Consider the following 27,820-nt stretch of genomic DNA (forward strand, 5'->3'; position numbering starts at 1 on the left):
AGCCTAGACGCCTTTAAAAGGGGATTGGACAAGTTTCTGGAGGAAAAATCCATTATGGGGTACAAGCCATGATGTGTATGCGCAACCTCCTGATTTTAGGAATGGGTTAAGTCAGAATGCCAGATGTAGGGGAGAGCACCAGGACGAGGTCTCTTGTTATCTGGTGTGCTCCCTGGGGCATTTGGTGGGCCGCTGTGAGATACAGGAAGCTGGACTAGATGGGCCTATGGCCTGATCCAGTGGGGCTGTTCTTATGTTCTTATCGTCGGGACACGCGGTGCCTTTCCTCAAGCCCTATGGCAGGAGAACTGAGAGCCCAAGCCTATGCCTCAGAAGTCCAGTCAATGTAGCTTACTCCCAGATCAGTGTGGCTAGGACAAAGGCGGTCTTTACAGCCCAATCCTATGCCTGTCTCCTCGGAAATCAGTCCCAGTACAGTCAATGGGGCTTACTTCCAGGTAAGTGTGGCTAGGATTGCAGCCTTGCAGCCCAATCCTATGCCTTTCTACTCAGAAGTCAGGGAGCCTTACTCCCTGGTTAGTGTGGATAGGATGGCAGCCTCAGACTGCCATGCTAGCCACACTTTCCTGGGAGTAAGCTCCATTGACTCTAATGGGACTGACTTCTGCGTATGCATAGGCTGAGGCTCTCAGTCTCCCTCAGCCATGCAAAGCAGCACCCCCCAGCCGGCCCGAGCCGCGCTCCTGGCAGCACTCCAGCCGGCTCCCGCGCCTTGACGCAGCCTTCAGTGGGAACTCCAGGCGCATCCCCAGAGATGCCCATTGACGGGACAGGCAGGGCTGTCTCGCCAACTCCAACCCGCCCCTCCCTCCTTTGGGGGGGTGAGGGGGTGTTGCTGGCTGGCGCGCTCACTGGCTGAGCCCCAACCCTCTTCCTGCCGGGCGGCCTCTGATTGGCTGCAGGGCTTTTCAGGAATCCCGGCGACCCTTTAAAGGCGCGCGGGGCGCCCGCAGCCACTCCAGTCCAGTGTAAGCGGCCGGGGGCTGAGCAGCAGGGGCGGCTTGCTCGCTTGCAGGCGCAGAGGGTAACCGGTGATTTTTGGCCACGATCCGGGACCCCAGAGAGAGATTGGACTCCTCCAGCCAGGACCACTCAGGATCACCTTGGGGCGTCCAAGAGCCTCTGCACCGGGATACTGAGCGCTCTTCTCTGGGTTGCTGCTGCACGGGGGTCTGCTCCGCTCTGCTCCACGCGCTGCTGGTTGCTCGGATTCCGTCCCCCTCCTCTGGAAAGGTAAGTGTTGGTGAGAAGGAGTGCGGTCCTCGCACAGCTTCGTGGCAGTCCTGCTAGTGCATGAACTTCGGACCAGTGGCTGGTGGTGACTGCGTAATAATCTTGCTGGTGCGCAAAAGACGAGCCAGGAGGAAGATTGGACTAGTGGAGCAGCTAGAGAGGGGAAGAGCAAGAAGTTTTGCAGGGAGCCTCACCGCAGCGAGCAAGCGGCCCCCCTTAGGAGCCATTCAGAGGGTAGCAGTGGCGTAGCTAGAGGGGGCAAAGCGCTAAGTCTTGCAGGGAGCCTCACCGCAGCGAGAAAGCGGTCCCTCCCCTTAGGAGCCGTTGGAAGGGGAGCAGTGGCGTAGCTAGAGGGGGGAAGCGCTAAGTTTTGCAGGGAGCATCACTGCAGCGAGCAAGCGGTCCCTTCCCTTCGAAGTCATTGGAAAGGGAGCAGTGGCGTAGCTAGAGGGGGGCAAAGCGCTGAGTTGTTCAGGGAGCCTCACCGCAGCGAGCAAACGTAAGGGAGCAAACAGCTCCCCTTCCCTTAGGAGCTGTTGGAAGGGGAGCAGTGGCGTAGCTAGAGGGGGGCAGAGCGCTAAATTTTGCGGGGAGCCTCCGTTTTATAGCAGAATGGCTCCGAGGCGGGGGTGCGTTTGCACGCGGCGGTGAGGCCCCTTGCAGAACTTACTGCTCTGCCCCCCTGTAGCTACGCAACTGGATCGGGCTGGCTTCTGCAGCAGGCAGCTCCTGTGCTCTTTCTTCCTCGCTCTTGGCCAGATCTGCTTGGCTAGATCCGGCGCGGGGGAGGGGGCGGGCAGTCCAGGACACCCCCCCATTGACCCGTCCGTGGTGTGCCTCTCGTTTCAGGGTCTCCCCCGGGGTGGGCGCGATCCCTGCTATGGAGTTGCCTGCCGGCCTCTTCCTCCTGCTGCTGCTGGGGCTCTCCGGCGCCACGAACCGGATTCCAGGTAAAGAAAGCGAGCGAGGACGCGGGGGGGGGGGGCTGGCAGGCGCGGCTGCCGCTGCCGCCCCTGGGTTGGGGAGGGGGGCGGGGGGCGCGGTGTGGCGGTGCCCCTTCGCGGTGCTGGGCTCCTTGGCGAGGGGCAGACCCCGGGGACCACCTGTGGGGCTTCTGGGGGTAGCAGACCCCGGGCTCCCCTTGGACGGCTGCGCTCTGGTGTGGGCGTCCCGGAGGGGAGCGGGCGGGTCGGGGGCGCCCCGCCGGAGTCTTCAGGGCCAGGAAGCGGGTGCCTTCGGGCTCTGAGGCGCCGCGGGGTCTTGAGACGGGTGGACAGGCGAGGCTCTGCCGCCCGGGCCGGAGCGCGCCTTGCTCGCTCCCGCCTGCCCGCCCTCCGCCTCTCCTCGCCTGGTGCCAGGCCCTGGCTAGAGGCGCTCCGGCCACCTGCGCACGCCGGCGGGAAGGAACGAGGACCAGCCAGCCCGCCCAGGGGAGGAGCCTGCCACTTCTCTGTTCTCCAAGGGCTTTCCGTAGCCTCTCTGGGAGAGCTCCGGCCAATGGGAGACGAGGGGGCCCTGGGCAGGCTGAGGGAAGGGCAGTGGCAAGCGGCAGATGCCAGGCTGGTGAGGGGGAGTTCTCCAGCCCTGTGGAGAGCAGAGAACTCCCCCTCGCCATCCTGCATCTGCTGCCCCCCAAGGCTGCCACTTCCGCTTTGGGGGACCTCTCTGGTTCCCTCAGCCTGCCCAGGGGCCAGAGCTGGTTCCTTCCTTGGCTGGCCCGCCCGCCCAGGCCCTTGGCAGTCTCCTGCCACTTGGCACCAAGCCCTCTGTGAGTAGAGTGCCTCTGCCAGAGCCCAGTGAGGGGGCAGGGGGAGGAAGGAGAACGCCCTGCCCTGCCTCACCAGGGGAATCCTGACCTTCCTAGAGAGCCTGAAAGGCACCCGCCGCCCTCAAGGCAGAAGTCCAGCTGGCTAGATGATGCCGGCACAGCCCTCGCCAGGAGAAAACTGACCTGGAGCCAGTCCCAAAGTCAGAAACTGCTGCAGTCTTCCAAGCCCTGCCCCATGGCCAGACCCACACTGGCGAGCTGCCAGGAGTCTGGGGGTGGAATATCTATCGAGGGAAGACCAGGGAACAAGGGAGGTAGAGGCTCCTGGGTATTTCCTAAAAGCCTGACATTCCTCCCAACCACCATCTTGGCCTCAATGCATTCCTGTGGTTCATCTTTTAAGGCCACCCGTGTTGTCCTAGTCCAGCAGTTTTCAACCTTTTTCATCCCATAGTGCACTGACATGGTGCTAAAACTGTCAAGCCACACCATCAGTTTTTGGACCATTGACAAGGCACAGCACGCTGCTAGGGGGGGGGGCTTCTATCCCCCAATTGCCCTATTAATAAATGACCCTCCACCCAAACTGCTGTGGCACACTTGTGGCACACTAATGACAGTGGTTGAAAATCACTGTCCTAGCCGATTATTTTTATACTCTCTCCCCCATCCCCTTTCTTTCCTATTCTTTGTGGCAGAGCCTGGAGATGACAACAGTGTGTTTGATCTCTTTGAGTTAATTGGCTTTGCTCGCAAGGGAGCTGCGCGCAAGTCTGCAGGGGTGCACCTGACTAAAGGACCAGACACCTCCAGCGGCGCCTACCGCATTGAGGATGCCAGCCTGATCCCTCCTGTTCCCAACCACAAATTCCAAGACATTCTCGATGCCATTCAAGTGGAGAAAGGCTTCATCCTGCTGGCTAATCTTCGCCCCCTGAAGAAGAGCCCCGGCACCCTACTGGCTGTGGAGCGCAAGGACAACTCTGGCTACGACTTTAAACTGGTGCTGAATGGCCGAGCAAAAACATTGGACCTGAGTGTCTTTCCCAAGGAGGGCAACCAGAGTTTGGTGTCGGTGGAGGACGTGGAACTGCCCACTGGGCAATGGAACAACATCACCCTCTTTGTGCAGGAGGACCAGGCTCAGCTGTATGTGGGGTGTGACAAGTTGGTGAATGCTGAGCTGGAAATCCCAATTCAGAGTGTTTTCACTAGAGACCTGGCCCGCAGTGCCCGGCTCCGTATTGGCAAAGGAGGAGTTAATGACAACTTCCAGGTAAGTTGCCTCTCAGTTAGCAAGTTCATGATTTTATTCCGGTCTGGGTTGGTCTTATCCTTATGCAGCAAAGTTGGGGCAAAAAATTCCAAAGAGGGTATCCTTCTCCTGCTCAGATCTGTCTCCCCTTCCACTTGTAAGACGGCTGATGTCACTGCCCAGAATGGCTCACGCAGCAAGTGGTGGAGGGCTGCTTACACGGCGCATTGCAGCACCTGCAATACTTACTGCATCACCCCGCTGTAGCAACGCTACTGTTTCAAGTTATCTCTCCCAAGTGTGAAAAGTGCAATCCTAGGCAGGTCTACTCAGAGTAGGTCCCATTGTGTGCAGTGGGGCTTACACACATGTACATGATGTGTGTAAGACCCTGTGAGGCTTAGATCACTTGCGAGACTTCTGCTTATGTTAACACTGGATTTTTCATGGGGAAAGGAAAGTGAAGGAGAGGTCTCTGAAGGCAATGATGAGCATTCCGGCAAGTGTATATTTTACATCAGTATGACAGACCCAATTAAGGACCCAATCCTATCCAACTTTCCAGCACCAATGCAGCCACAATACAGCCCCAAGGTAACAGAACAAACATTCTCCTGCCTTGAGGAGGCCTCTGTGACTGCCTCCCCACTGCAGGAAGCAGCACACTCCCTGTTGCCAGAGCTGCATCCGCGCTGGAAAGTTGGATAGGATTGGGCCCTAAGGCAAGGATCTCTAAGCCTAATGGGTGAAGATCCCCTAATTTGAGCACCAATAATAGCTTGAAATTATTGAAGAACTTCTAGCCAACCCGGAAAAGATACTGAAAATTGGAGGGCAGTGTTGCTTTTAAGGTGTTTGAATGTCATGCTTCTCTCTCACTGGTAAATTTTTGGCACCTGGAAGTAGGAAAGTGATGGTGGAGGTGGGGAGGGGTCATATTTAAAGGAGGTAACCATTTTTGGGGTATGTACTAAATTCAGGCTGCAATCCTACACACACTTGGGAGTGGGAGTAAGTCCCACTCAAGTAGTGGAGTTACTTCTGAGTAGACAGTCATAGGGTTGTACTGTCTGTTTTCTTCACTACTGAACAATGTGAAGATGCAGATACATTTCAGAATAAACTTTTTTAGTGATCAAAATGATGTCTTTTCCTTTTGTTTTTCCATCAGTAGCTAATAATTGTTGCACTTTTTCTGTTCACAGGGCGTGCTGCAGAATGTTCGGTTTGTGTTTGGAACCACACTGGAAGCCATCCTGAGGAACAAAGGCTGTGAAAGCTGTAAGTTGTCAACATGCTTCTAAAGTCAATTAACTCTTAAAAATGATATTCTGTGGGGTTTTTGGTTTTTGCATCAGCAACTTATAGTAACAGCAGACAAAACTAAACATACAAATTTATAACAGCAGCAATAAAACACGACTTCCAAAACAATAACCCGAATGAACACGTGATCCACTCTCAATAGAATTATGAAAGAGCCAAGAATATATAATGTGGGGGCCAGACCAACTTCCAAATGAAAAGAGTTTAATAACTTTGGGGTCACCCCTGATAAGACCTGATTCCCCTATATGGGAGATCAAGTTTAGATGAATTTTACATATATAGTGCAATGCAAATCATTGTTGGCTAAGATATTGCTGCTTTTCAAGTGCTGTGTCTATTTTAGCTGACTTTTTTGTTTCTTAAATTGTGTGAGAGGGTATATGTACATTAACATGCATGCATACTTTTCTTGTTTATAGCCACCAGAACAGTTATTAAATTGGACAGTCCCATGAACGGCTCCAGTCCAGCCATCCGCACAAACTACATTGGCCACAAAACCAAGGATATTCAGGCAATCTGTGGATTCTCCTGCGATGAGCTATCCAATATGTTTGTAGAACTGCAAAGTCTTCGTGCCCTGGTCACAACCCTTCAGGACTCAGTCAAGCAAGTGGTAAATGACTATATCAAATACATAATAATGACATAGAAAGGGAGCAGACTTCACTGATGCATGCAGGCCAGCTGTTTGATTTTTGCATGGTAGTCCTTCCATATTCCAGAAGGCAGGCTTGTAAATAAGCCCCTTCCATGGTAAGAGTCAGCTTCACATTACTGGGTTGTGAAGCTTTTTGTAAATAGGTAGAAAACTGACCTTTTTTCACATGATGTTGGCATGCCCCAATGACTAACATAGTCGTATATACATTGGTTGGCATTTCTGATTTGCACGGCTGCTGCAAGGGGTCACATGGAGAAACCTCACTGTAACCCGAGTTATACACGGATAAAGCCTGCAACATTCAGCAGCTATGTCTTCTATTGCAGTGGTAGTTTCTCTAGCCGTGGTGGTAATTGATGTTCTGTGCACCATTCTTATTGAGAAGAAGTCCTTGCCCCTCCCCTTCTCCAGAGTACTTTTCTGGGAAGAAGGGAAAGCAGGTGGTAGAGGCTTTCGAAATGGAACATGCAAAGCCCTGCTCCTAGTAAGCTGTGAGCAGTGCTGTCTTTGGCCTGATCCTGCATGTGTGCATTTGAGCAGGGGCATTTGATTTTAAGAATACTACACATAAAATGCTTGTGGGCAGACTGCCATATCCTATGGTAGCCATCCATAGGTATACTCACTAGTACGGGTAATCAGTAGGAAATTAGTTAACTGGATTTGCCCCAAGAAAAGTATAAGCAATTTTTAATGTTTATCTGTGAAATTGAGACTGATCTAAAACTCATTATTTGTCTTTTTTCCCCTCCCTCTAAGTACGATGCTAATGAAGTTGGTGGCCGTAAAATCCTCATAAGCCCTGGAGCATGCATTCACAATAATATGGCATACCAAAACACAGATGAGTGGACCACTGATAGCTGCACCACATGTACTTGCCAGGTAACTATTCCTTACTGTTCATAACCTGTAAACACCATCACCATCAGACATGAAAAGGTTCATGAACACAAATAGGTACACGTAACTGCACAATATAGCATCAGAAGTCTCTTACTTATAAATACTACCTTTAAAACCTTTACATAATACCTTTGATTAGATGTTACTGAGCGGCCCGCTTGGAGGCAGGCTGTGCAGCATGGCCTTTCCCAGTTTGAAGAGACACTTGGCCAACAGTCTGAGGCTAAGAGGCAAAGAAGAAAGGCCCATAGCCAGGGAGACAGACCAGGGACAGACTGCACCTGCTCCCAGTGTGGAAGGGATTGTCACTCCCGGATTGGCCTTTTCAGCCACACTAGACGCTGTGCCAGAACCACCTTTCAGAGCGCGATACCATAGTCTTTCGAGACTGAAGGTTGCCAATACAATACTAAAAAACTGCTTTCTAATAAGGCTAGCTAGTATTGAAGTACACCTCTAATACCTCAGCATTTCCAATCTCCCTGAAATGTCATACGTAAGCCAGTTGAGTGAATTTTGAGGGATACTGCAAAAATCAAAGCATGTGTTATTTTCAAAGCAGCAATCCGAATTTTTCCTAAAACAAAATTGGATCTAAACCATATTTTCAGGTGCATTAAACTTACAGTTCATGGCATCTGAACCTTTTCAGCTGGCTAGCAAAATTAAGATCCTTTTTAGGAAAGATGCTCCTACTTTATCACGGAGAGGGAAATTATGTATATAACCATGCAACAGTGTCTTTGGTTTATTTTAATTCTCGTTGCTGCTGAGAAATTGCATCCAAAAGTCCAGTAATGGAGTTTATTCCCTAGGTAACTTAGCAGGAGGAGATGTTGGTCAGTAACAGGACACATACTTTCCATACTGATGCTGTGGTCAATCCCTGACATCAGATAGCAGGACTGGTGAGCCACTGACCGCCCAATCCTTCAAGTGGTGGCACTGCCAGGTGCAGTGGTGCCTAAGCATTCTGTAGCTCCATGGCAGTTCCTGGAGGTCTCCTCAGGGAAAGGAGACTTTCATCCCCTTCCCCTGGGAAAAGCTCCCCTCCCTGCAATGGGGCTTCCCAAGTCTGCACTGGCTATTTTGCTGGCACAGACTTGAGAGACTCCATGTCAGGCCTTCGGGCCCAACAGAATTCAGAATCCAGTGGAACAGAGCTCCCCCGTCCCACCCTCGCCCTGGTTCTTTCCTGGAACGCCTTCTTCCTCCTCCCCCCCACCCGCCACCAGGGCCCTCACCACTGCCTGGAGCTCTTACTTGGCTGATAGAGCAATACTGCAATCTGGATTGCTAGTTATGGGGTCTGTTGGTCTCTAACAGTGCTTTCTTTATCATCCTTTAAGAAAGAAAGGATAGAAAGAAAGAGTGAAAACTTTTAGTTCCCATTTAGTCTTTTGTTGTGCTGTTCTTTGGCATAAAATCAAACCTATATCCAACTATAACATGAATTGTTAGATTTTGAGCCAACTGCACTAAACCCATTTTATCTTTGCCCATATAATAACTTAGAATTCAGATGACTAACTCAAAAAGTTGGCTTCAGGATCTTTGTTAGCTTTCCAAAACCATTCTCTGTCCTCTGTGACTTTTGACTTGCATATTTAGCAGGAAGTATTAATATGAATAAAATCACTCAAGAAATCAGAACTGTGATTGAAACAATTACTATTTCTGTATCATTTGGCCCTGAATCTCTAATACAGTTCTAATAGGTTTAAGGCTTAAACAATTTTTTTTTCTTAAAGCTCAGTTTTGCATGAGTTTCCTATTGTCTTTTTTTTTTCTAGAATTCTGTTGTTATCTGCCATAAAGTGTCTTGCCCTCTCATGCCTTGTTCCAATGCCACTGTCCCTGATGGAGAGTGCTGTCCACGATGCTGGCGTAAGTAATTAGAACTTCTTAACATTTTTGACAGTAAAGTTCCACTGCATAACTTGAAAGAAACTGTGTTCCAAAATGTACTTCAAATGATATTATATGAATATTGAATTTTTGTGTCATTAGAATTGGAAAGAGAAACAGGCTGCAATGAGACTGGGGATTCTATAATGAGAATATCGCCATCTTTTAAGTGGGATATTATGTTCTAAATCTTCTGTAGAAAATGTGCACTTGGAACATGAAGGCAGTGCTTTAATGCAAGTAGTTTCACATTTGTAGTAAAATACATGAGGTGAAAACACTTATGATGGTGTGGAATGTCTTATAAGGTTTTTTTTTAGATTTGGTGATTCAAGTAAGTACATTATATACAGCAAAAGTGTTAGAGAATTCTAAAGAACAGTGCATACCATAAAAACCTAAAAAGATTGCTTAGGTATTTCATTTCCCAAAGTAAATCTGTATAAAGTTGTTTCTTGACTATAATGTGAAACTTTTTGATTGCATCTGATTTTTTTTTTTTCTGAGCAGTAACTCAGAAAAACAACATAACTTGGGGGTATAGGAAAAAAAGAGTACTGGTTCAAATACACTTTGGAACAGCATTTCCAAACAGCATGGTCAGAACTTCCTCTTCTCCTAGCCACAAAAGATTTATTGACTGTTTGACAATACAACTTTAATTCATTCAAGGATGCCAGGCCTATTGAAACTGGCTCAGAGCTCCCAAAGTCTAAAGAACACTTGTTTCTAACATTTAGTTACAAGCACCAAATGTAGCTTGTGTTGTAAACAAATAGCTTTGTGTTGTCAGGGTATGCAGAGTTGGATTAGCCATTCTGTTAAGGAAGCTGTTGACCAGGACCCCAGCCAAACTTCCACGATGTATATAACTTTTCTGCTTCTGGATCAGGATCCCTTTAGAATGATTTCATTATCAAAACGTTGCAGCTCAAAACATTACAGCCAATTTGAAGAAAGCTGGACAAAGCATTGATTTGCAGGATTCTTTCCACAGTCCAAAAAAATTCAGGAACAGGGAAGAATGTGGCTATGTTACCAGCTTTTGTATGCGAGTGCTGCAGAATAGAGCAAAGATTAGTGCCCTCAGGGTTAATTAAGATGATTGATTTGAACAAAGCTTCGATTGACTCTAATCAGGTTCTGAGTCAGGTTCATGTTTTGTTATTTTTTGCTATTCTGTCCTGTACTACTCCATGAAGCAGAACTATATAAACAACAAAAACTGTCCCTTAATGCATTATCCTGTCCTTATCTTTCCATTTCTGGGGAAAAAAAACTAGTGAGATCTTTGAATTTCACGCTCAGTGTTTTGTAAAACATGTAAAACACATACGTATGTGTTGATTTCTAGTCTAAAATCTGTAATTTACCCAGTTGTTTCAGTACCAGAAAACAAGATTACATGGAAAAAGACTGTTGCAACAATATTGAACACTTTCAAATATAGTTTCAACTGTCACAAAGAAGAGAGAAATATTTGAAGCTATGTAGTAATGTTTAAGTGGGAAATATTTGCTAGACAGTTTACATATGGGATTCAAAGAAGGAGTGGCTTCTCTTTGCAGCTAGTGACTATGCAGAAGACATTTGGTCTCCTTGGTCTGAGTGGACAACCTGCTCTGCAACCTGTGGCAATGGGATTCAGCAGCGAGGTCGCTCTTGTGACAGTCTCAACCATCGTTGTGAGGGCTCTTCCATCCAAACACGCACCTGCAACATGCAAGAATGTGACAAGAGATGTAAGCGTTTCATTTCTTTACTTAGAACGTAGGCACAACCTATTCTTGTCCTTATGTAGATATATTTAGCTCAGATAAACACTTCATACCAATGATTAGCACAATCTGTCTGCTAATAAATGTCGGTGTAAAGCATTTTAATAGTAATAAGAGATAACAATAGTTACAGCCCATCCTATCAGGACGATATGCTCATGAATCTCTCAGTCCATTAGTGCAAGGCCAGGCCCACCATCACATGAGCCACTCCAACAGCGGGCAGCTCACAACCAACAGGGTGGGTGGGAAGCACTGCACTGGCTGCAGTGGGTCACCTAACTGCCACCAGAGCAGGTATGTCGGCAGGGACATTCAGGGGAGAATTGTGGGCAGTTTGGGGCAGGGAGCAGGGTAATTCCAGGAAGGGAGGAGGGAGGATCTTGGTAAGAATGGGGCACACTAAGATCCCATCGCCCCAGCCCAGATCTGTTGCCAGAAGTCTCCTTGGACCTATGCCAGCAAAAGGACTGACATAGGTTCAAGGAGAACCATTGGAGCCCAGGTTGCCTATGGGGGAGGTAAGTAATAAAGTTTTACATGCCTGTCTTGGGCCATCTGGTCACCCCCCTCGTAGTATGCAGCACACGGTCTGTCAGCAGTGCTGCATGGTCTGGGCCGGTAGGGGATAGGATTGGGCTATTAATTACTAAAATCAAAGGAAACGGTATTTATTATTGCTCAATTTAGCATGGACAAAAGTAATTTTAATGATTTCCAGTACCAGATATGTGATATTTCCATAGCTTTAGCTATGATCGTAAATGTGTTAAAACCATTAAATTGAATATTAGCAATTCTGTATTGTTCTTAGAGTTATAAACAAACTGTTAATCACTTGAAGAAGTCAATTTTTTAACTGTTAATGGGTGTGTTTGTTTCTAGTCAAACAGGATGGTAGCTGGAGCCACTGGTCCCCTTGGTCTTCCTGCTCTGTTACTTGTGGAACTGGGGAGATTACTAGAATCCGCCTCTGCAACTCACCACTTCCTCAGATGAATGGCAAAAAGTGTGAGGGGCAGGCCAGAGAAACCAAATCTTGTGAGAAAAGCCCTTGCCCAAGTAAGTGTTTAGTATCTTATGCCAACTTTTCAAACTCTCTGTCTCCTGTCCTGTGAAATGAGCCAGTTATTGCAATCACTTTTTTAAGACAACAAACATCACCAATGGCCTGAATTGTTAAATTTCCTATTCATGTAGCGGTATTTGGCTGGTGCTTATACAAAAGGTGTGTGCATGAAGTTGTCAGTGGCATTTGTGATTTGTCTCTAGCTGCTCATGTTTCCAATGTACTTTTTTCTTTAGTAAATGGCAACTGGGGACCCTGGTCACCATGGGATGCCTGCCCAGTCACATGTGGAGGGGGTATTCAGACACGTGGTCGTCTCTGCAACAACCCCGAGCCCCAGTTTGGAGGGAAGGACTGTATCGGTGATGCTACAGACACCCAGGTCTGCAACAAGCAGGATTGTCCAATTGGTGAGTAACTAGTAGTAACAATGAACTAGTAATTCATTGAAGTATAAATCGGCATTTGGTAGCTGTGTAACTTTTTTGAAACCCTGCAGCAAAATGAACAGCACTAAGAATGTAACTTATTTGTATCTTTTCAGTAAAGGTTGGCAACCCGATTCTCTGCCCAGGCAGTGCCACTCACACATGCGCTGCCTAGGCAGCCCCATTGCAAGCATGCCATAAGGCACATTGTGGCAGACAAGAAGGGGAAGGTGCCAGCTGGGAGGCCAGCACCAGTCACTGCTGGATGTCCACACTGGTGGGAGATGCAGGAGGAGAGCTCCCCCATAAGGCACCTGCTGAGTGGCAATGAGGTGTTTCAGAGCAGGAGAAGGCAGTGCGAGAAGGGAGTAGTTCTGGGTGGAACCAGGCCTAGGAGGGGGCAGGGACGGTGGCTGCCTGATCCTATTCCCCATCCCCATGCCTGGAAGCCTGACATGGGATACTCGGATCTGCACCAGTGATTTCATTGGTGCAAATCTGAGTAGACCCATAGGGGCTGCAGGGGGGGGCACAATAAGGGAGCTGATATTTCCTCACCCCAAGGAGACCTCCGGCTGCCGCTCTAACCCGCAGGATACAGTGGTAGCCGTTTCAGCGCCACTGAGCCACTCAGTTCCAGGGCAGCATAGGATTGGGCCTTAAGATACCGCCACAACTTGGTCGTACTCGGTGGTGTTCATTTTTCCTACCAGTGCAATTTCAGATAGAAGTGATCTGAACTACTAGAACATGTGCAGGGAAGGTAATGGTGATCTGAGAGAGTTCTTTGACACAGAACCCTAGCAGACAGCCCAATCCAAACCTGCCCTGGAGCAGGCATGCCAGCTGGACTGAGCTGCATCCAAAGCAGGGCTGGGGCTGGCTGCTGTGCAACTCAGGACAAGAGGAAGTAGTTCCTCTTATCCCAAGTAACATGGCAGCAGAATGAATGGGGCTACTTGGATCTGTACCACTTAAATAGGTGGCACAGATCTGAGCAACCCAGAGTTAGGCTAGGCTGCCAGGGAGAGGGGTTAGGAACTGGCACGTGCTGAAATCTAGCACCAACCCCCTTCAGGCCCAGTTGGGCTTCCCTGTTCTACCCGTCCTCTCCAAACTTCTGACTCCTGTAGTGGAACAAAAGTGCCTTACTCAGAATATGATAGTAAGTCTGTCTAGCTTACATTACTATGTATGGGCAGGAAGTCTGGTCTAGAGGGTTGAGCCTCCATTTGCCTGAAGATAACATCTGAAGGTCGCCAGTTCGAGGCCACTGGCACTGTGCGACCTTGAAGCAGCTGACAAGCTGAGCCGAGCTATTCCATCTGCTCTGAGCGTGGGAGGATGGAGGCCAGAATGTGCGACCAGATCAAGAAAGAAACATCTGAATGTTGTGGTTTCTTGAAAGATAGAAACCTTTCAAATTGTAAAAATCCCTACGGGGATTTAAATTTGCCTGCCTATGTAAACCGCCTTGAATAAAGTCTAAGGAGAAATCTGAGGACCAAGAAAGGGGGTATAGAAATACCTGTTATTATTATTATTATTATTTGCAGTAAAATTTGCATCCCTTCTTTCTCTGCAAGTCAAAAAGACGCAAACATAACAAAACAGAGCAGAACAAGTAAAACCATAATTCCGAAAAAGGCTTAACTAAAAAACGAATGCAGAAGCAAAACTGTCCTAACTGTTCACCACTGCTGCTCTGGCATGAGGCTAATAACAGGAATGTCACCCTTATCTTCTCTCAGATGGATGTCTGTCTAACCCTTGCTTTGCGGGAACCAAATGTACTAGTTTCCCTGATGGATCCTGGAAATGTGGTGCCTGCCCTATTGGGTACCGTGGAAATGGTGTTAAATGCAAAGATATTGATGAGGTGAGAGCCCTTGAATCCTTCCATTCATTTATAGCTCAAAAAACTTGAACTAAAATATTTTAAATAAATAAAAGTAAGCCTTCTTTTCTTTTTTTAAATAAAAGTAAGCCTTCAACTGACCTTCCTCTTCTCTGCCACAATCTTTCATCCCTCAGTGTCAAGAGGTCCCAGATGCCTGCTTCGTCTTTGGTGGAGTGCACAGGTGTGAGAACACTGTACCTGGATACAACTGCCTGCCTTGCCCACCACGTTTTAGTGGCACACAGCCCTTTGGCCGAGGTGTGGAGAATGCCATGGCAAACAAGCAGGTACTGCCAAAATATGGACATTCATTGCTTATAAAGTGTTGGTCATTTTTCTGGTTCTAGGGCAAGCCTGCTTTCTTAGGAGGATAGAGAACAAGGTTCTGTACATAGTCCTAGAAATGGGCAGCCAAGTTCTAAAGGGGCTGCCCATGCTATGGTACAGCAGTGCCAAAATAGCCGCCACTGTAACCTCAGGACCAGGGAGGCAGCTGGAAGGCTCTTCCTGTTAAGCCCAGGCAGCCACTATAAGTCTGCTCAAATCTGGAATGGATCTGTCGCTGGTGTAGATCCGAGTCAACCCATGTAGCGCTTTCAGGCGCAGAGGGGAGGGGGAGGATAGCATGCTGTTCTAATGTGTGTTCTGTTGTAAACGCCTCGGTGTTGATAGAATTGAGCCGTTATTTCCCTCAGACTTGCACCATACATCCATACGTTGCTTTCGCATTGTTCCATATAAGAAAAATGAGGTAGACACATTCTTGCAAGTGCGTCTATAACTTTCTTGTGTTCTTTTGGTTTCTTAGGTCTGCAAACCACGTAACCCGTGCCATGATGGAACTCACAACTGCAACAGGAATGCTAAGTGCCATTACCTCGGCCACTTCAGTGACCCCATGTATCGCTGTGAATGTAGACCAGGCTATGCCGGTAATGGTATTATCTGCGGAGAAGACACTGATTTAGATGGCTGGCCAAATGAGAACCTTCTCTGTGTTGCCAATGCTACTTACCATTGCAACAAGGTAAGCACATTTCTCCGTTCTCTCTTGCATAGCATTCTCGCCACAGAACTTGAAGTGAATGTATGTGACCTCCCGCATTAAAAAAAAAAATTTAGGCAACAATATCCTTACAGTTCAAGATAAGGTGCTACGTGCAAGAAATGGTGCTAGAATCAAGGGGTTATCAGAACAAATCCAAAACTGCCAGTACGCTACCTGAGTCATGATTGCAACACTTTGCATTCATACGTCTCACAATTTGTGTGTATGCCATAATCGCCATCTAACCTAGAATTAAGCAAGTTTAAACCCATTTAAATCTTTGTTGGATATGTACATTCCTTAGAACCACCTACTTTTGGCAGCTTTGAATGGCTTGAGGGGATGGAGAAGATTTCTGTTGTTTAGTTTTCAGAATGAAGTGTAGCCCTTGGTGCTTTTGATAAGTAAATGAAGTTAATGGAATAAAATCAGAGGCTTGGATCCAGGGAACCATGAGTGATATTCTGCTTATAGAATGAAGCTTTCTTGCTCACTTCCCCGTGCTGCAGAATCCCCTGAAAGCCCAACTCTGACGGCTCGGGGACCCTCAGGAATAGCATGAGATATGAGGGCTGTTTGATGAAGAAGGTAGCCAGCAGAAGTCACTTCTCCTGCACCCAGCTGCATGACTGGAAGTGCAGTCCTTCCTTCAGATCCAACCAACATCCATTAAGCATTGCCTTTGCAAACTGAGGGTTTGGAGGGTGCAGTGGTACATAAGCCTGAATTGGAAATAATTGTACATTTTCTTCTCTGCAGGATAACTGCCCCAACCTTCCCAATTCTGGGCAGGAAGATTATGATAAGGATGGAATTGGTGATGCTTGTGACAGTGATGATGATAATGACAAGATTTCAGATGACAGGGTAAGCCTAATATAAACAGCCGCGTCCATTTCAGAGTTTATACTACCGCTGCTTGCTTGCTTGATGGCTTGGGGCTGCTTGCAGAACTAAGGCTTGAACAAACATTGTTCGAAGCTGCAGGCACATTCAGGGAGAACCTGGAATCCATTTTAATGGGTAGCGCAGTATTGTTATGGTCAAAATTCTGTATTTCCAATAGTTTGGTGAAGATCTGCCTTAGTTTTAAGGTTCTGAGATTTGCTTTGAACTTCAGACTTTGTTCATTCATAGAACCAAGCGGACAAAAAGTTCTCTGAACGTCAGCAAGTAAACAGAAACATTCCAAAGCGTAGGTGGCTAGCTGTAACCCATCCCTTGGCTTTCTCCCTGGCAAAGTCCACATTGCTGTTTGTTTTTTAAAAAAAAAGTCAAAAACTTTCAAAAACTCTATTTAATCTAACAGTGCAAAAGACAGAGACTTAATGAACCCTTGATCCAAAATGAGAATGGTGTCAAGTTTCCACTACTGCTTAAACTGTGTATCCAGAGCTATGGCTGAGAACCAAAACAATGTTAAGCTTGGTTAGCTTTTGCTAAGGACAGATACTTGCCCATCCCCAATTCTGGTGGGATCTGCTCTTCTCTCTGTGCCTATCCTGAAGCAGATGGTAAAAGATTAGGGGTGTCATAATCTGTGCTATGGTTGCTCTAGCCACTTTTCTATTCTAGTAAATTCATACAACACATTATTGATAAGCATGCATGCATTAAAGAGGTGGCATCTTTCTAATGCAGCTTCTTGATCTTTTCCTTCCACAGGACAATTGCCCATTCATTTACAATCCCAAGCAATACGACTACGATAGGGATGATGTTGGTGACAACTGCGATAATTGTCCCTACAATCACAACCCAGACCAGACAGATACCGATGGCAATGGAGAAGGAGATGCTTGTGCTGTGGATATTGATGGAGATGGTATGATTGTGTTGTTGTTTCCCACTACCCCAGATATGTCTTCCTTTTGGGCTGTCTGTAGGTGACTGAAGTTCTGTTCATCCAGTGGCTTGACTGTCCTGAAATATGTACATTTTTGTGCATCGCTTTTGTGGCTGGACCTAAGCCACAATGCAATTTATGCACATGATACAACAAGAGCCAAACATCGAAATGGCACTGCCTATTCACTATAGTGGGACCAAAGACATTGTTCTGCACAGATCCTAATAAAACGAATGGGAGGGAGTTGCACTGTCATAATGCTTTAACACATGTACTCAAGGACTGCCCTTCATTTCATTGAGGCTTGCTTAGGACATTTTCCCAGTGGGCACGTGCCTGATCTTGTCTGATCTTGGAAGCTAAGCAGGATCAGGCCTGGTTAGTACTTGGATGGGAGACCGTCTGGGAATACTGGGTGCTGTAGGCTCATACCATAGTCTTTCGAGACTGAAGGTTGCCAACCAACCAACCATTGTGCCCCATGGACCAGTTCTGTTCCCTCCCTTTTAATGGTGCTCAAAACCTGCTACCTACTTTGCCCTCATGTTAGGGCTACTTCTGCTTATTTAATTAACCTTCAGTCTTCAAAGGAGGAGTTTGTGTGTTTTCTGTTGCATTTGTCCTATTTGTGCTAGTAGTCAAATGTACGTAACTGAAATGAAAAAGTCATTCTACATAATGTTGATTCCAACAGCATTTCCTTTAGATGATATAGAACATATAGGCTTTTATATAAGCTTAACAAACCTTGTTTCCTTCAGTTATTAACTCTGTACAGTCACACTACACAGTGTTTAAGATGTGTTGTGTTATTCAGATATCTCAAAGTTCTAAACTGTGTTGCGTGTGTGTATTTTTAAGGCATTCTTAATGAAAGAGACAACTGCCAGTATGTTTACAATGTGGATCAGAAGGATACAGACTTGGATGGTGTTGGAGATCAATGTGACAATTGCCCTATGGAGCACAACCCAGACCAGGTCAGTTCAGTAACTTGACCTACAGATCTTGCACTTGGATAGCCATGTCTTTTTGTACTCTTTGATATCTGCTCTTTGTCAAACATATCATTGCAGCTTATGTTTACTGGCTACGTAACCGAGAAAGAACACACCTCAAACAGCTGCTATTAACTGGAGACAGTGGGACAAACACAGAACACCTGAGTTAAAAAAAAACAAATCGCAAGGCACTGAATACCTAAAATGTTCCCATATGCTTCTGTTAGATCAGATGCTATACATTTTAATGATTGCAACATCACATTTTTTGACCATGAATAATAATACATCCTGCATTGTAGAATCCAGTTGTATCAGCCAGCTATATAACTAATAATTGGAAAGAAAGCTGTTGTCTGAACAGGAATTATCAGTTCCCCAGATAAAGGGACCCACTACAGCTTAAGACTCGTAACTTCAGATATTTAGCATTAAGGCAGGCAGGATGTGTGACACACATTGTAGGGTATATCTGCAAGTAAAGTATATCCATGAGGTGTCCTGAGGCAAGAATGCAGCCAATTTCGGTTCTCATAAATGAATGCACAAGACGCACAAAGGACAAATGCTGAAACAGCACAAAAAGCTACACTGCAAAGATTGTCATTTATCAGATTAAAGGGTAGAAAAAGAAAGGAAATCCAACCCTTTCCACTGTACTTGCTAGCTCTAAGGCAGCAGCTGGTGAAGCTTGTGCAGTCCTGTCATGTACCAGGCAGTTGTATTAATGGCTTCAGGGGCATAACTTGAATGCTTGAATGGCCCCAACAAAATTGCAGTATGTTAGTGGAATGTAGTTTTGTCCTGCATGTTACCTGTGGGCGATATTGTTTAGAATGACGCTTAACAGCACTCCAGCTTTTCTTTTGTGTTCCTAGGCATCTGTACCTTTTTAACAAAAGCCAAGACCCAAATAACTTGCAGTGCTAATGAACTATACTTCTACTGAAGTATAAGTATACTGAATATAGGTGGTGTTAAGAGAGTGTGCTGTGAACTCCTTTTAAGCAGCAGCACATGCTGCTCTGCAGGTGGTCAGCATGATTCATTCATCCTTAGGTGTGATTATTGTTCTTGAAATGTCAGACAAATTTTCATTAACACAGAGGCCAGCATCAGGTAGTACCAGACCCTGGAATATTGCCTGGATCTGGGCCTTTTTGCACCTGCAAAGCTTCCCCCCCCCAGCTTTTCCTTCTCTTCCTCACTACTTTCTTCTTCCCCTCTTCCCAGTTCAGCTTCTCTTTATCTTGCATTCTCAGGTTGTGACTGGCCAGTGGGAAGGAGAAAGTTTTACTACTCCCCCCCCAAAAAAAATCTGGTTTAGTCCCATAGGCTGCTGCCCTTGATTTTCTCAGGCAGCCTAGAAGATAAAAGGCTCCTGCTTTGGCATCCTAGTTGTGCTGAGGGAGGTGTATCCAGGCTGGCAACTGGAGAATGGCTGAATATGAGTCATTCTGTTGTCCCCTGTCCAGTCGTATCCTCAGCAGAGCTGTTCCTTGTATAATTACTGGGGCCTTGGTGGAAACACAATTAAGGATTGGGAGAGCTGGAGAAAGCAGTGATGGTGTAAATTGCTAGCCTGAGTGAATGCTAACTGCCAACCCCAGGAGCTTCAAAGGTTGACTGGGGGGGATCCTTGGGGACCTAGAGCTCTCAATACTACTAACCAATACCTGGATAACCACTTACAGATAATTTGGGGGAATCAGATTAGCTTCATAGCCTGCACCTAGGCATTAGAGTCACAGTTCAGAAAGTGATCAACCTGATATAAGTAACATTTAAGCTGTGCAGTGTTGCGTTGAAGCAGCGTATGGTGCAGAAAGTATTACAGTAGGTTCAACCTCCTTGTAATTGAATCTTGACATCGAACAGAAGTCACAGGCTCTCAGGATAATCAAACGCATTATCTTCTTTAAAGCATTTATTCCTGGAAGGCATCAAGTGCATAATAAAGCAGAAAAAGTGGTGTTCTTATCTCAAGTGATCTGAAAGAGTAAATGAGCAGAGGTTGAAAATTCTGGCACAGCATTACATGAAAATGCGTGCCAAGGAAAGGCTTAAAAAAACATGCTCTGATGAATACATTTATGAGGCTTGGGTAATACCATGTCTTTTAAGATATGTCAAAGCAAGCTGCGACAAGTGGTTTTGGCTGCAATCCTATACACACTTTCCTGGGAGTAAGCCCCATTGAACACAATGGAACTTACTTCTGAGTAGACATGCATAAGCTTTATGCTGTTTGTTGCATCTTTATAGGGGCATTATAGGGGCATGAATTCATTATGCATGAATTCATTATTTTGGTCACAGTGTTCTAAAGGTGTATCCTGTGCATAGAGCTGAAGTCTCATCTGTCCCAGATGTGCAAAGTGTTCCTGTGTGTGTGGCTATCTCCATTAGGTTTCATGTGCAAAGGATTGTCCATACAGAGCTGCCCCTCTATTGAAATGAGGGACTTCCTCTGTGCATTAGAGCCTTGATTCTCACAAGAGGTCACTGCATTAGGGGAAATGTGTCTTGTGCAGGGCCAGAACCTAAATTAATAGCAATCGTATGTCCATTCAAGATGAATCTTATTGCTGTACTATGTTGTTGGCAACCTTCAGTCTCGAAAGACTCTGGTATCGCGCTCTGAAAGGTGGTTCTGGAACAGCATCTAGTGTGACTGAAAAGGCCGATTCGGGAGTGAATTATTGCTGTACTAATAAGTACCTTTAATATATTCTTTATAAGGATTATATATATACTTTTTTCTCCCTCTCCCTTTCAGATGGATTCTGATTCTGACCGCATAGGAGATACATGTGATAGCAACCAGGACATTGATGAAGATGGGCATCAAAATAATCTTGATAACTGTCCTTATGTGCCCAATGCCAACCAAGCAGACCACGACAAGGATGGGAAAGGTGATGCCTGCGACCATGATGATGATAATGATGGTATCCCTGATGAGAAAGATAACTGCAGGCTGGTTCCCAACCCGGACCAAATAGATTCTGATGGTAAGATAAATAATTCACCTTTGAATTGTCTAATTGTACTAGGAAAGATTAGCTAGTGTTGTGGCACACCTAAGCCTTAAATACAGTAAATAAGAATATTATTTTTTTTATCAAGTGGTTGCAGCATTCCATAACCTGGCAAGTGCCACCTTTCAGAAGTCTCCTGCATGCAATTCCCATTTACACAAGAGCTTTCCCTTTCATTTCAATGGAGCAGTTACACAGGCGTAGACTTGCCCTTTTTGTTCATGTGATTCTTTCAGACACTCGTGTTTTTAATCATCCCCCAACTCACCCAATGTTTTCTTTAACAGGAGATGGACGTGGAGATGCATGCAAAGATGACTTTGACAAAGATAACGTGCTAGACATCGATGACATCTGCCCCGAGAATGTTGACATCAGCGAAACAGACTTCCGTAGGTTTCAGATGGTTCCCTTGGATCCAAAGGGAACATCTCAGAATGATCCCAACTGGGTTGTCCGTCACCAAGGCAAAGAGCTCGTTCAGACTGTCAACTGTGATCCTGGGCTTGCAGTGGGTAAGCAGGCAATCTGGAAGTGTCCTTTATCTGTGTCCTGTGACTACTTATTAAAATGCTCAACCACCAGTTGACTTCAGTTGGAAGTCCATAACCCCTGGATAATATTTGTGTGGCATAATTGAGTAAACGTGGTTTATTTACCTTTTTAGAATTCAAATTCCTGGCTCCCATATCCAACCTTGACACTTAGTAGGCTAGTTCAGTCTGGCCCTCCTCCAATATATGTGCTACTCAGGCAATGGCAGATAGAAAGGGTCACACAACTGACCTTCGCTGTGACTTTGGAGCCCATTAATCCCTCCAACAAGATGTCATTTGCAAGTCAGCAGCCAGAAGATGTTAGAACCTGTACATTTTATAGTAGAAGATAATTAGTTCTATGGGGCAGTTTAAAGGTGATTCCTGAACAACTTAGGAAAACTTTGGATTTCCAGTTCTATTATTTAATGACATACCTCCTGGAAGGTTCTTAAAGCACAGCTACAGCAGGCTTAAAGGAGGCTGACTTTTTTAAATCAACCAAGTTGTGTATAAAGCTGTTCGACCTTGATCAGTGCAAAAGTGGACCTTTCAATTAACTTTAATGCATGAGCAGACATGTTATCTCTGAAATCAATGCATAAGGTTACTATTTCTAACAAGCGCTTTCTCTTCTGTTCACCCAGGGTATGATGAATTTAATGCCGTTGACTTCAGTGGCACGTTCTTCATTAATACAGAAAGGGACGATGACTATGCTGGCTTTGTATTTGGGTATCAGTCCAGTAGCCGTTTTTATGTAGTCATGTGGAAGCAGGTCACCCAGACCTATTGGGATATTCATCCAACCAAAGCTCAGGGATATTCAGGGCTTTCCATCAAAGTAGTGAACTCCACCACCGGTCCCGGAGAGCATCTTCGTAATGCCTTGTGGCACACAGGAAATACTCCTGGACAGGTAAGAGATAATTTCCTGTTGAATCTATCTGTTCATTCTGAGATCTTAGATTATGTTGGTGTAAGAAAGCTATCTGAGGAAATCTGGATGAATGAAGATCAACTAAAGTGAATTGTAAAAACACAAATCGCTGGTGTGTGCCCCAGTGCGTAATAGGAGCTCCTGTTGGAAAGGGCTTTTCTCATTCATTTTAGTGGAAGGAGTAACTTCACAGGTCAAATGGCATTTTCCTGGCCACCATGATTACATATATTGTTCCAATCTTCATCTCTTGATTCACACACTACATTTGTGTGTATGAAACCGTACCCAAGCACAGCTGGAACTGTTCATTTGGACAAAAAATGTATTGTATGAATCCGCTCTCAGCATTCTATTACTATCAAAGGACTTGCTTTGAGCCATTCAGTTAACACAATTCTCCAGTAGATACATTTGCTAATTATATTGCTAATACATTCGCTAATGTGTCTATTCAGATGAGGGAAGTGGGTGGAACAGAAAATGCAACTGACTTCCTGTTTTCTGTGCCTTTTTGTCTGCTGCAAAACCAGTCTTTTGCAACCCCTCCTGTGAAGAAATATGTAAGCTTTCTCCCATTTTGGGCTTCCACGTTTCCTCACTCAACATTAGATCTGTGCAAATGAAATGGAGAGGCAGGAGGAATAGGAAGCCCAAGGCTTTAGCAGAGCGAAGGGATAAATGCAGTCGCACGTACACAGCAAACTGACTTTTGTTAAGAACTTTACTGGAACAAAGAGAGGACTGCAGCCATTGTTACACACAGGCAGAAACAGTAAGACAGGAAAAGACATCAATCAAGAGGTCTAGAAAATGTGGGAAAGAGCAACCCACAGGCCTCCTTTAAACAAATCCCCCTTACTAGTGAAGGATGACATGAACACATTTGCTTTCTAGATACACTCAGTGGCTCTGCTCACATGCTATCCAACATATTGAGTGTACTTATTACACTATGAATTAAAAGAATTGTAGAGTTGGGAGTGACCTACAAGGTAATCTAGTCTCACTCCCTGCCTGTAGCAGGAAATCCTCCTAGAGTACCTCCAGCAGGTCCTTCTTGAGTCTCTGCTTGAAGATCTCCAGTGAGTGAGATGCATGCTGTGGTTCTCAAGGTTCTTTACCAGCATAATCTCAGTACTGGCTATTCTAACATGCTTCTGTGTTTCAGGTACGGACTTTGTGGCATGACCCTCAAAACATAGGCTGGAAAGATTTCACTGCCTACAGATGGCGTCTCAGTCACAGACCAAAGACTGGCTTCATCAGGTAAGCATCACCCAGTTCTCTAAAACAGCTTCGGAAAGACAAATATATTTTTTATCAATGGCAAGCTTTATATTTGTGGTGTGGTTTCCATAGAGTGGTGAAGGATTAACTACTACTGCTCTCTTTCAGAGTTGTCATGTTTGAAGGAAAGAAGATTATGGCTGATTCAGGGGCAATCTATGACAAGACCTATGCTGGTGGTCGATTAGGATTATTTGTCTTCTCTCAAGAAATGGTATTCTTCTCAGATCTTAAATATGAATGTAGAGGTAAGAATCCATATTTCTTCAGCAGAGCTTTTTTTACAGAAGTTCATTGAAAGAGCTCCTTTAGCACTGAAAAAGTATCCAGAATGTCCTATTGATGAAATCTTTTGCTTTCTAAAGACAATTTATCGACATATTTTAAGTGTTCGGTAGATCTTGGGCTGCTTTGGAAACTGTACAGGAAAGGGCAATTAGCAAATATCAATTATGAAAGAGTAATTTTAATTTCAAGAAGGATAGGAAAAATATTCATGGTGGTTTGTCATTTCAAGCAAAATCTAGTGAATTCTTATCTTATTGTTTTATCACTCTGTATGCACTGGCACATGAACCACAGATGTCTGTAGAATGATGTGGTGTCATTCTACATGTAGTATGTGATGTGGTGGTGGAGAGTTGTTAATGAAAACTTAAACACCTGCCATTCCTTCGTATAATATCCTAGTCTTCTTTCTGTAAGAGAAAAAAATGCAGTTTTCAAGACATCAAATAGAAGGCTGACCTAATTGTAACTGCTTAATTACTGATATACCAGTATGGCAAAGTGACAATTTTCTGTTTTTCTTTCATTCTCCAGATCCATGATCACAAGGCAGTTCCTTGCAGAGATCATACTGAATTGCTGGTATTGCACCTTCTGAAATGTTTAGTTTCTACAAACTCCAGGATTGTTTTTTTGTTCTTTCCTTTCTTCTGCCTTCCTAAAAAAAGACTCACATACATGACCTGCCTCAAGAGAACGTTTTTGAGAGAAAGAAACTGCAAAGTATGCTTCAGAGACCTCGGTTGGCACAGAAGAAAAGAACGAATGTCTTTTGTAAATGAGAACTTTGATGCCACAGAAGCAAATAGTCACTTCAGTAAGAGAGACATTTGTATAGCTGGGCATCATCACTGCCTCTCTCTAACTGGAGGTCCAAAGGAGTACAACTTTTGCATGAGAGCATCTTTATGATGTGTTGTGGACTACTTAAAACTAAATATAGACTTCAGCTTATGGGAGAAGGATGGGAAGGAGACTAGCAGAAGTTGGATGGCATTGCCTCACTTTCTGAAAGGGGACTATACTCTCTGGGGTTTACATCCAGATAAATTGGAGAAAATGTTACCTGTCAAACAGCATGATTCTATGTGTGTTTGCTGAGATGCATGTCCCAGTGGAATCAATGGGACTTGCCCCACATGTGTGCATAGAATTGTAGCCTAAAGTTGTCTCAGTTATTGGATAACGTCTTTGTTTGATTACATAGGAAAAGTCACTATGCTAGCTCTATGCAACACAACACATTTCAGAAATTCCATAGGTGGGGCAAGAAGGGCAGCACTCTTGGCACACTGGATTGTACCAGCTCTGTGAGAGAGGATTTAGAGGAACTGGTGGGAAAAGCAAGTTTACATGTACCATTGCTGATAACACACATTCATGTGTTTGATTCCAGAGGTGGTTTGTGCAGATGTAGCAAGAACACAGAGGTGTGCAGGAGCACCTTCATCTCAATTTAGCACTTGCGTTGGCCTTCAATACTCTTGTGTTTTTTGTTCTTTTATTATGGTTACAAAGGCACAAAAAAAAGGATACAAAATTAAATACGAAATTCTTCTCTACAAAATGCAATGGAGGGGTATTTTTTAAGTATCGATTTTTGTATAAGAGGGGCTGTAGATAAAGAAAATGTAAAATATTTATTTTTTACCTATCCTGTCTTTTATGAATAACTGAAGGACTATGGATTAAAACAGAAAACCCTGCGTCCAGACTATCCATGTAACCTCTTTGCTACATGTCTCTGTGACTGTAAAATTGTAAATACAGGTTATTTATTGTTTTGTAGCGAACCTAGATGATAGTGGATAAAGACATTTTTAGTTGCAAAGAGCAATTTCCCTTAAACAGTGTGGGGCACAGAAAAAGCAGCGGGGTGGGGATAGGATTCATATTTTCTCGGTGTGTTTTTCTTTGTAGGAGACATTTGGCAAGCAGCTGAATTCGGCTACCTTACAGCTGCATTGCCAAACCACACAAATGTTTAAATGTTGATTGTCTCTGTCATGCCTGCCTGTCAGGAGAGGAGATGGGATGGCTTCCTATTAACTCTGGCCACAATCCATTGTCAATCCACACTCTTATTCTTCATAGAATTTGCACAGGATTGTTGGATTGTTGCCTGTATCACCTTTGTAATGCTGTGAGATCATAATGCATTTCTGTTGGTCCACGTGCCAGTCAAAGAAAATCCCTTCCTGAGGAGGCTGCAGATTAAAAGAACAAATGGGTTATAAAGTTGCTGCTTAAGCCATTTCTGCCCAACATTGCATATATGCAACAGGGATCAAATGTGTACACCTGTGGGCCAGGCAGAAATGGGTTAATTCTTGTAGATCACGCAACAGCATGTGGCTGCAGAAAGAGCAGGTACAATTTTCAGGAGCATTATTTTAAAGACGGCTTATGGCTATAAGGGGCAGCAGATGATTTATGAGCTTCATCTTCCTAAGGGGGAAAGAATGTCAAAGTTGAAACTTCTATGTACAAATATTACCTCATTGTTGTGTGTGACTGAGAAAAGGAAAAAGATGAAAAAAATGGATCCAGCAGAATTTAAATATCTAGCAAAATTTTAAAGCTACTGTAGTATTAAGGGGGAAAAACGGCAAGTTGTATATAGTCAAAATTGTGTTTGCAGAAGAGCATCTTCCCAGTAAGAAAACGGCATTGAAACAATGCTGACAATAATTTTCTAATATTGTGTTAGATTGGGTTTTTTATCATCTTGTATACCATTCCTTGTATTTTGTATAAATTATTTTTTCATTACCATTGAACTAGTTACTCTCCTGTTTTGTGTAGATATGCTATTTAAGTAATTTATCAGGAATGCTGCCTGTAGCACTAGGGTCTCTGTTTTTATAAAAATATTTGCACACTGAATTGAAGAGTTGTTGGCTTCCCATCCCCAGTGTTGTTGCTATAGTATATACTTTTTTCTAAAAAATGGAACATTTTGTACACTTTTAACCATTTTACAACTTAAAGCTGTGTAAATTGTACAATTTCTTACATACAAAGAACAATAAACAAATACAGAATCTATATTTACAACTTTGGCATCTGTAGCTTCATGGGTTTGTTTGTTTTCAATGTACCACTCACTCAAGTTCCTTACGTCCCCAATTCTGGAGGTGTTTCTAACTGGTGAAAATGTTGGTAAGAAAATGTATCTTTTTTTAATTTATTATTTGAGCCTCTCCATACCCATCCCAAGCCCATTAATTAGCACAGTTAGCCTCAGCTCATTCCACACACCAGTCTACCAAATAAGACAAGCTTTATAAAGTTACTTGGCAGATGATGTTTACAAGTGCAAGGAACTCGGGTTACAGACTTAATTTGAGCATTTTAGACACCTACACTGAAGCTAGTCTGTGGAACACAGACTCAGTTGCCTCAGGAAGTAGTGATGGCATCTTGCCTAGAGGCCTTTAAGAGGGGATTGGACAAATTTCTGGAGGAAAAGTTCATCACAGGTTACAAGTCAAGGGTATGTGCAGGTTATAGAGGTAGGCTATCTCAGATTACCAGATGCAAGGTGTTGGCAACCTTCAGTCTCGAA

General features: G+C 44.9%; 1 protein-coding gene across 1 annotated transcript; it reads left to right on the forward strand.

The window, feature by feature from the left end:
• Positions 1-1,082: 1,082 nt before the first annotated feature.
• THBS1 (thrombospondin 1) lies at positions 1,083-27,289 on the forward strand. The gene is made up of 22 exons (XM_066628986.1): positions 1,083-1,254; positions 2,104-2,204; positions 3,721-4,298; positions 5,483-5,558; positions 6,026-6,222; positions 7,030-7,155; positions 8,970-9,063; positions 10,653-10,826; positions 11,748-11,924; positions 12,168-12,341; positions 14,111-14,238; positions 14,394-14,546; positions 15,068-15,286; positions 16,067-16,174; positions 16,973-17,132; positions 18,018-18,136; positions 20,937-21,171; positions 21,486-21,713; positions 22,382-22,653; positions 23,846-23,943; positions 24,073-24,212; positions 24,787-27,289. Exons 2-22 carry the CDS (start codon positions 2,135-2,137, stop codon positions 24,792-24,794), a joined length of 3,534 nt encoding a protein of 1,177 aa, XP_066485083.1. The 5' UTR covers positions 1,083-1,254; positions 2,104-2,134; the 3' UTR covers positions 24,795-27,289.
• Positions 27,290-27,820: the final 531 nt, after the last annotated feature.

Source organism: Tiliqua scincoides, chromosome 1, assembly GCF_035046505.1.
Source record: "Tiliqua scincoides isolate rTilSci1 chromosome 1, rTilSci1.hap2, whole genome shotgun sequence".
In the NCBI taxonomy this organism is placed as follows: domain Eukaryota; kingdom Metazoa; phylum Chordata; class Lepidosauria; order Squamata; family Scincidae; genus Tiliqua; species Tiliqua scincoides.

Excerpts from the sequence above, each read along its gene's own strand:
- THBS1 (XM_066628986.1), top strand. The coding sequence starts at position 2,135 with ATGGAGTTGCCTGCCGGCCTCTTCCTCCTGCTGCTGCTGGGGCTCTCC. Across the intron at positions 17,133-18,017 it reads TGTGGATATTGATGGAGATG|GCATTCTTAATGAAAGAGAC; the intron begins GTATGATTGTGT and ends TGTATTTTTAAG. Across the intron at positions 21,172-21,485 it reads GGACCAAATAGATTCTGATG|GAGATGGACGTGGAGATGCA; the intron begins GTAAGATAAATA and ends TTTCTTTAACAG.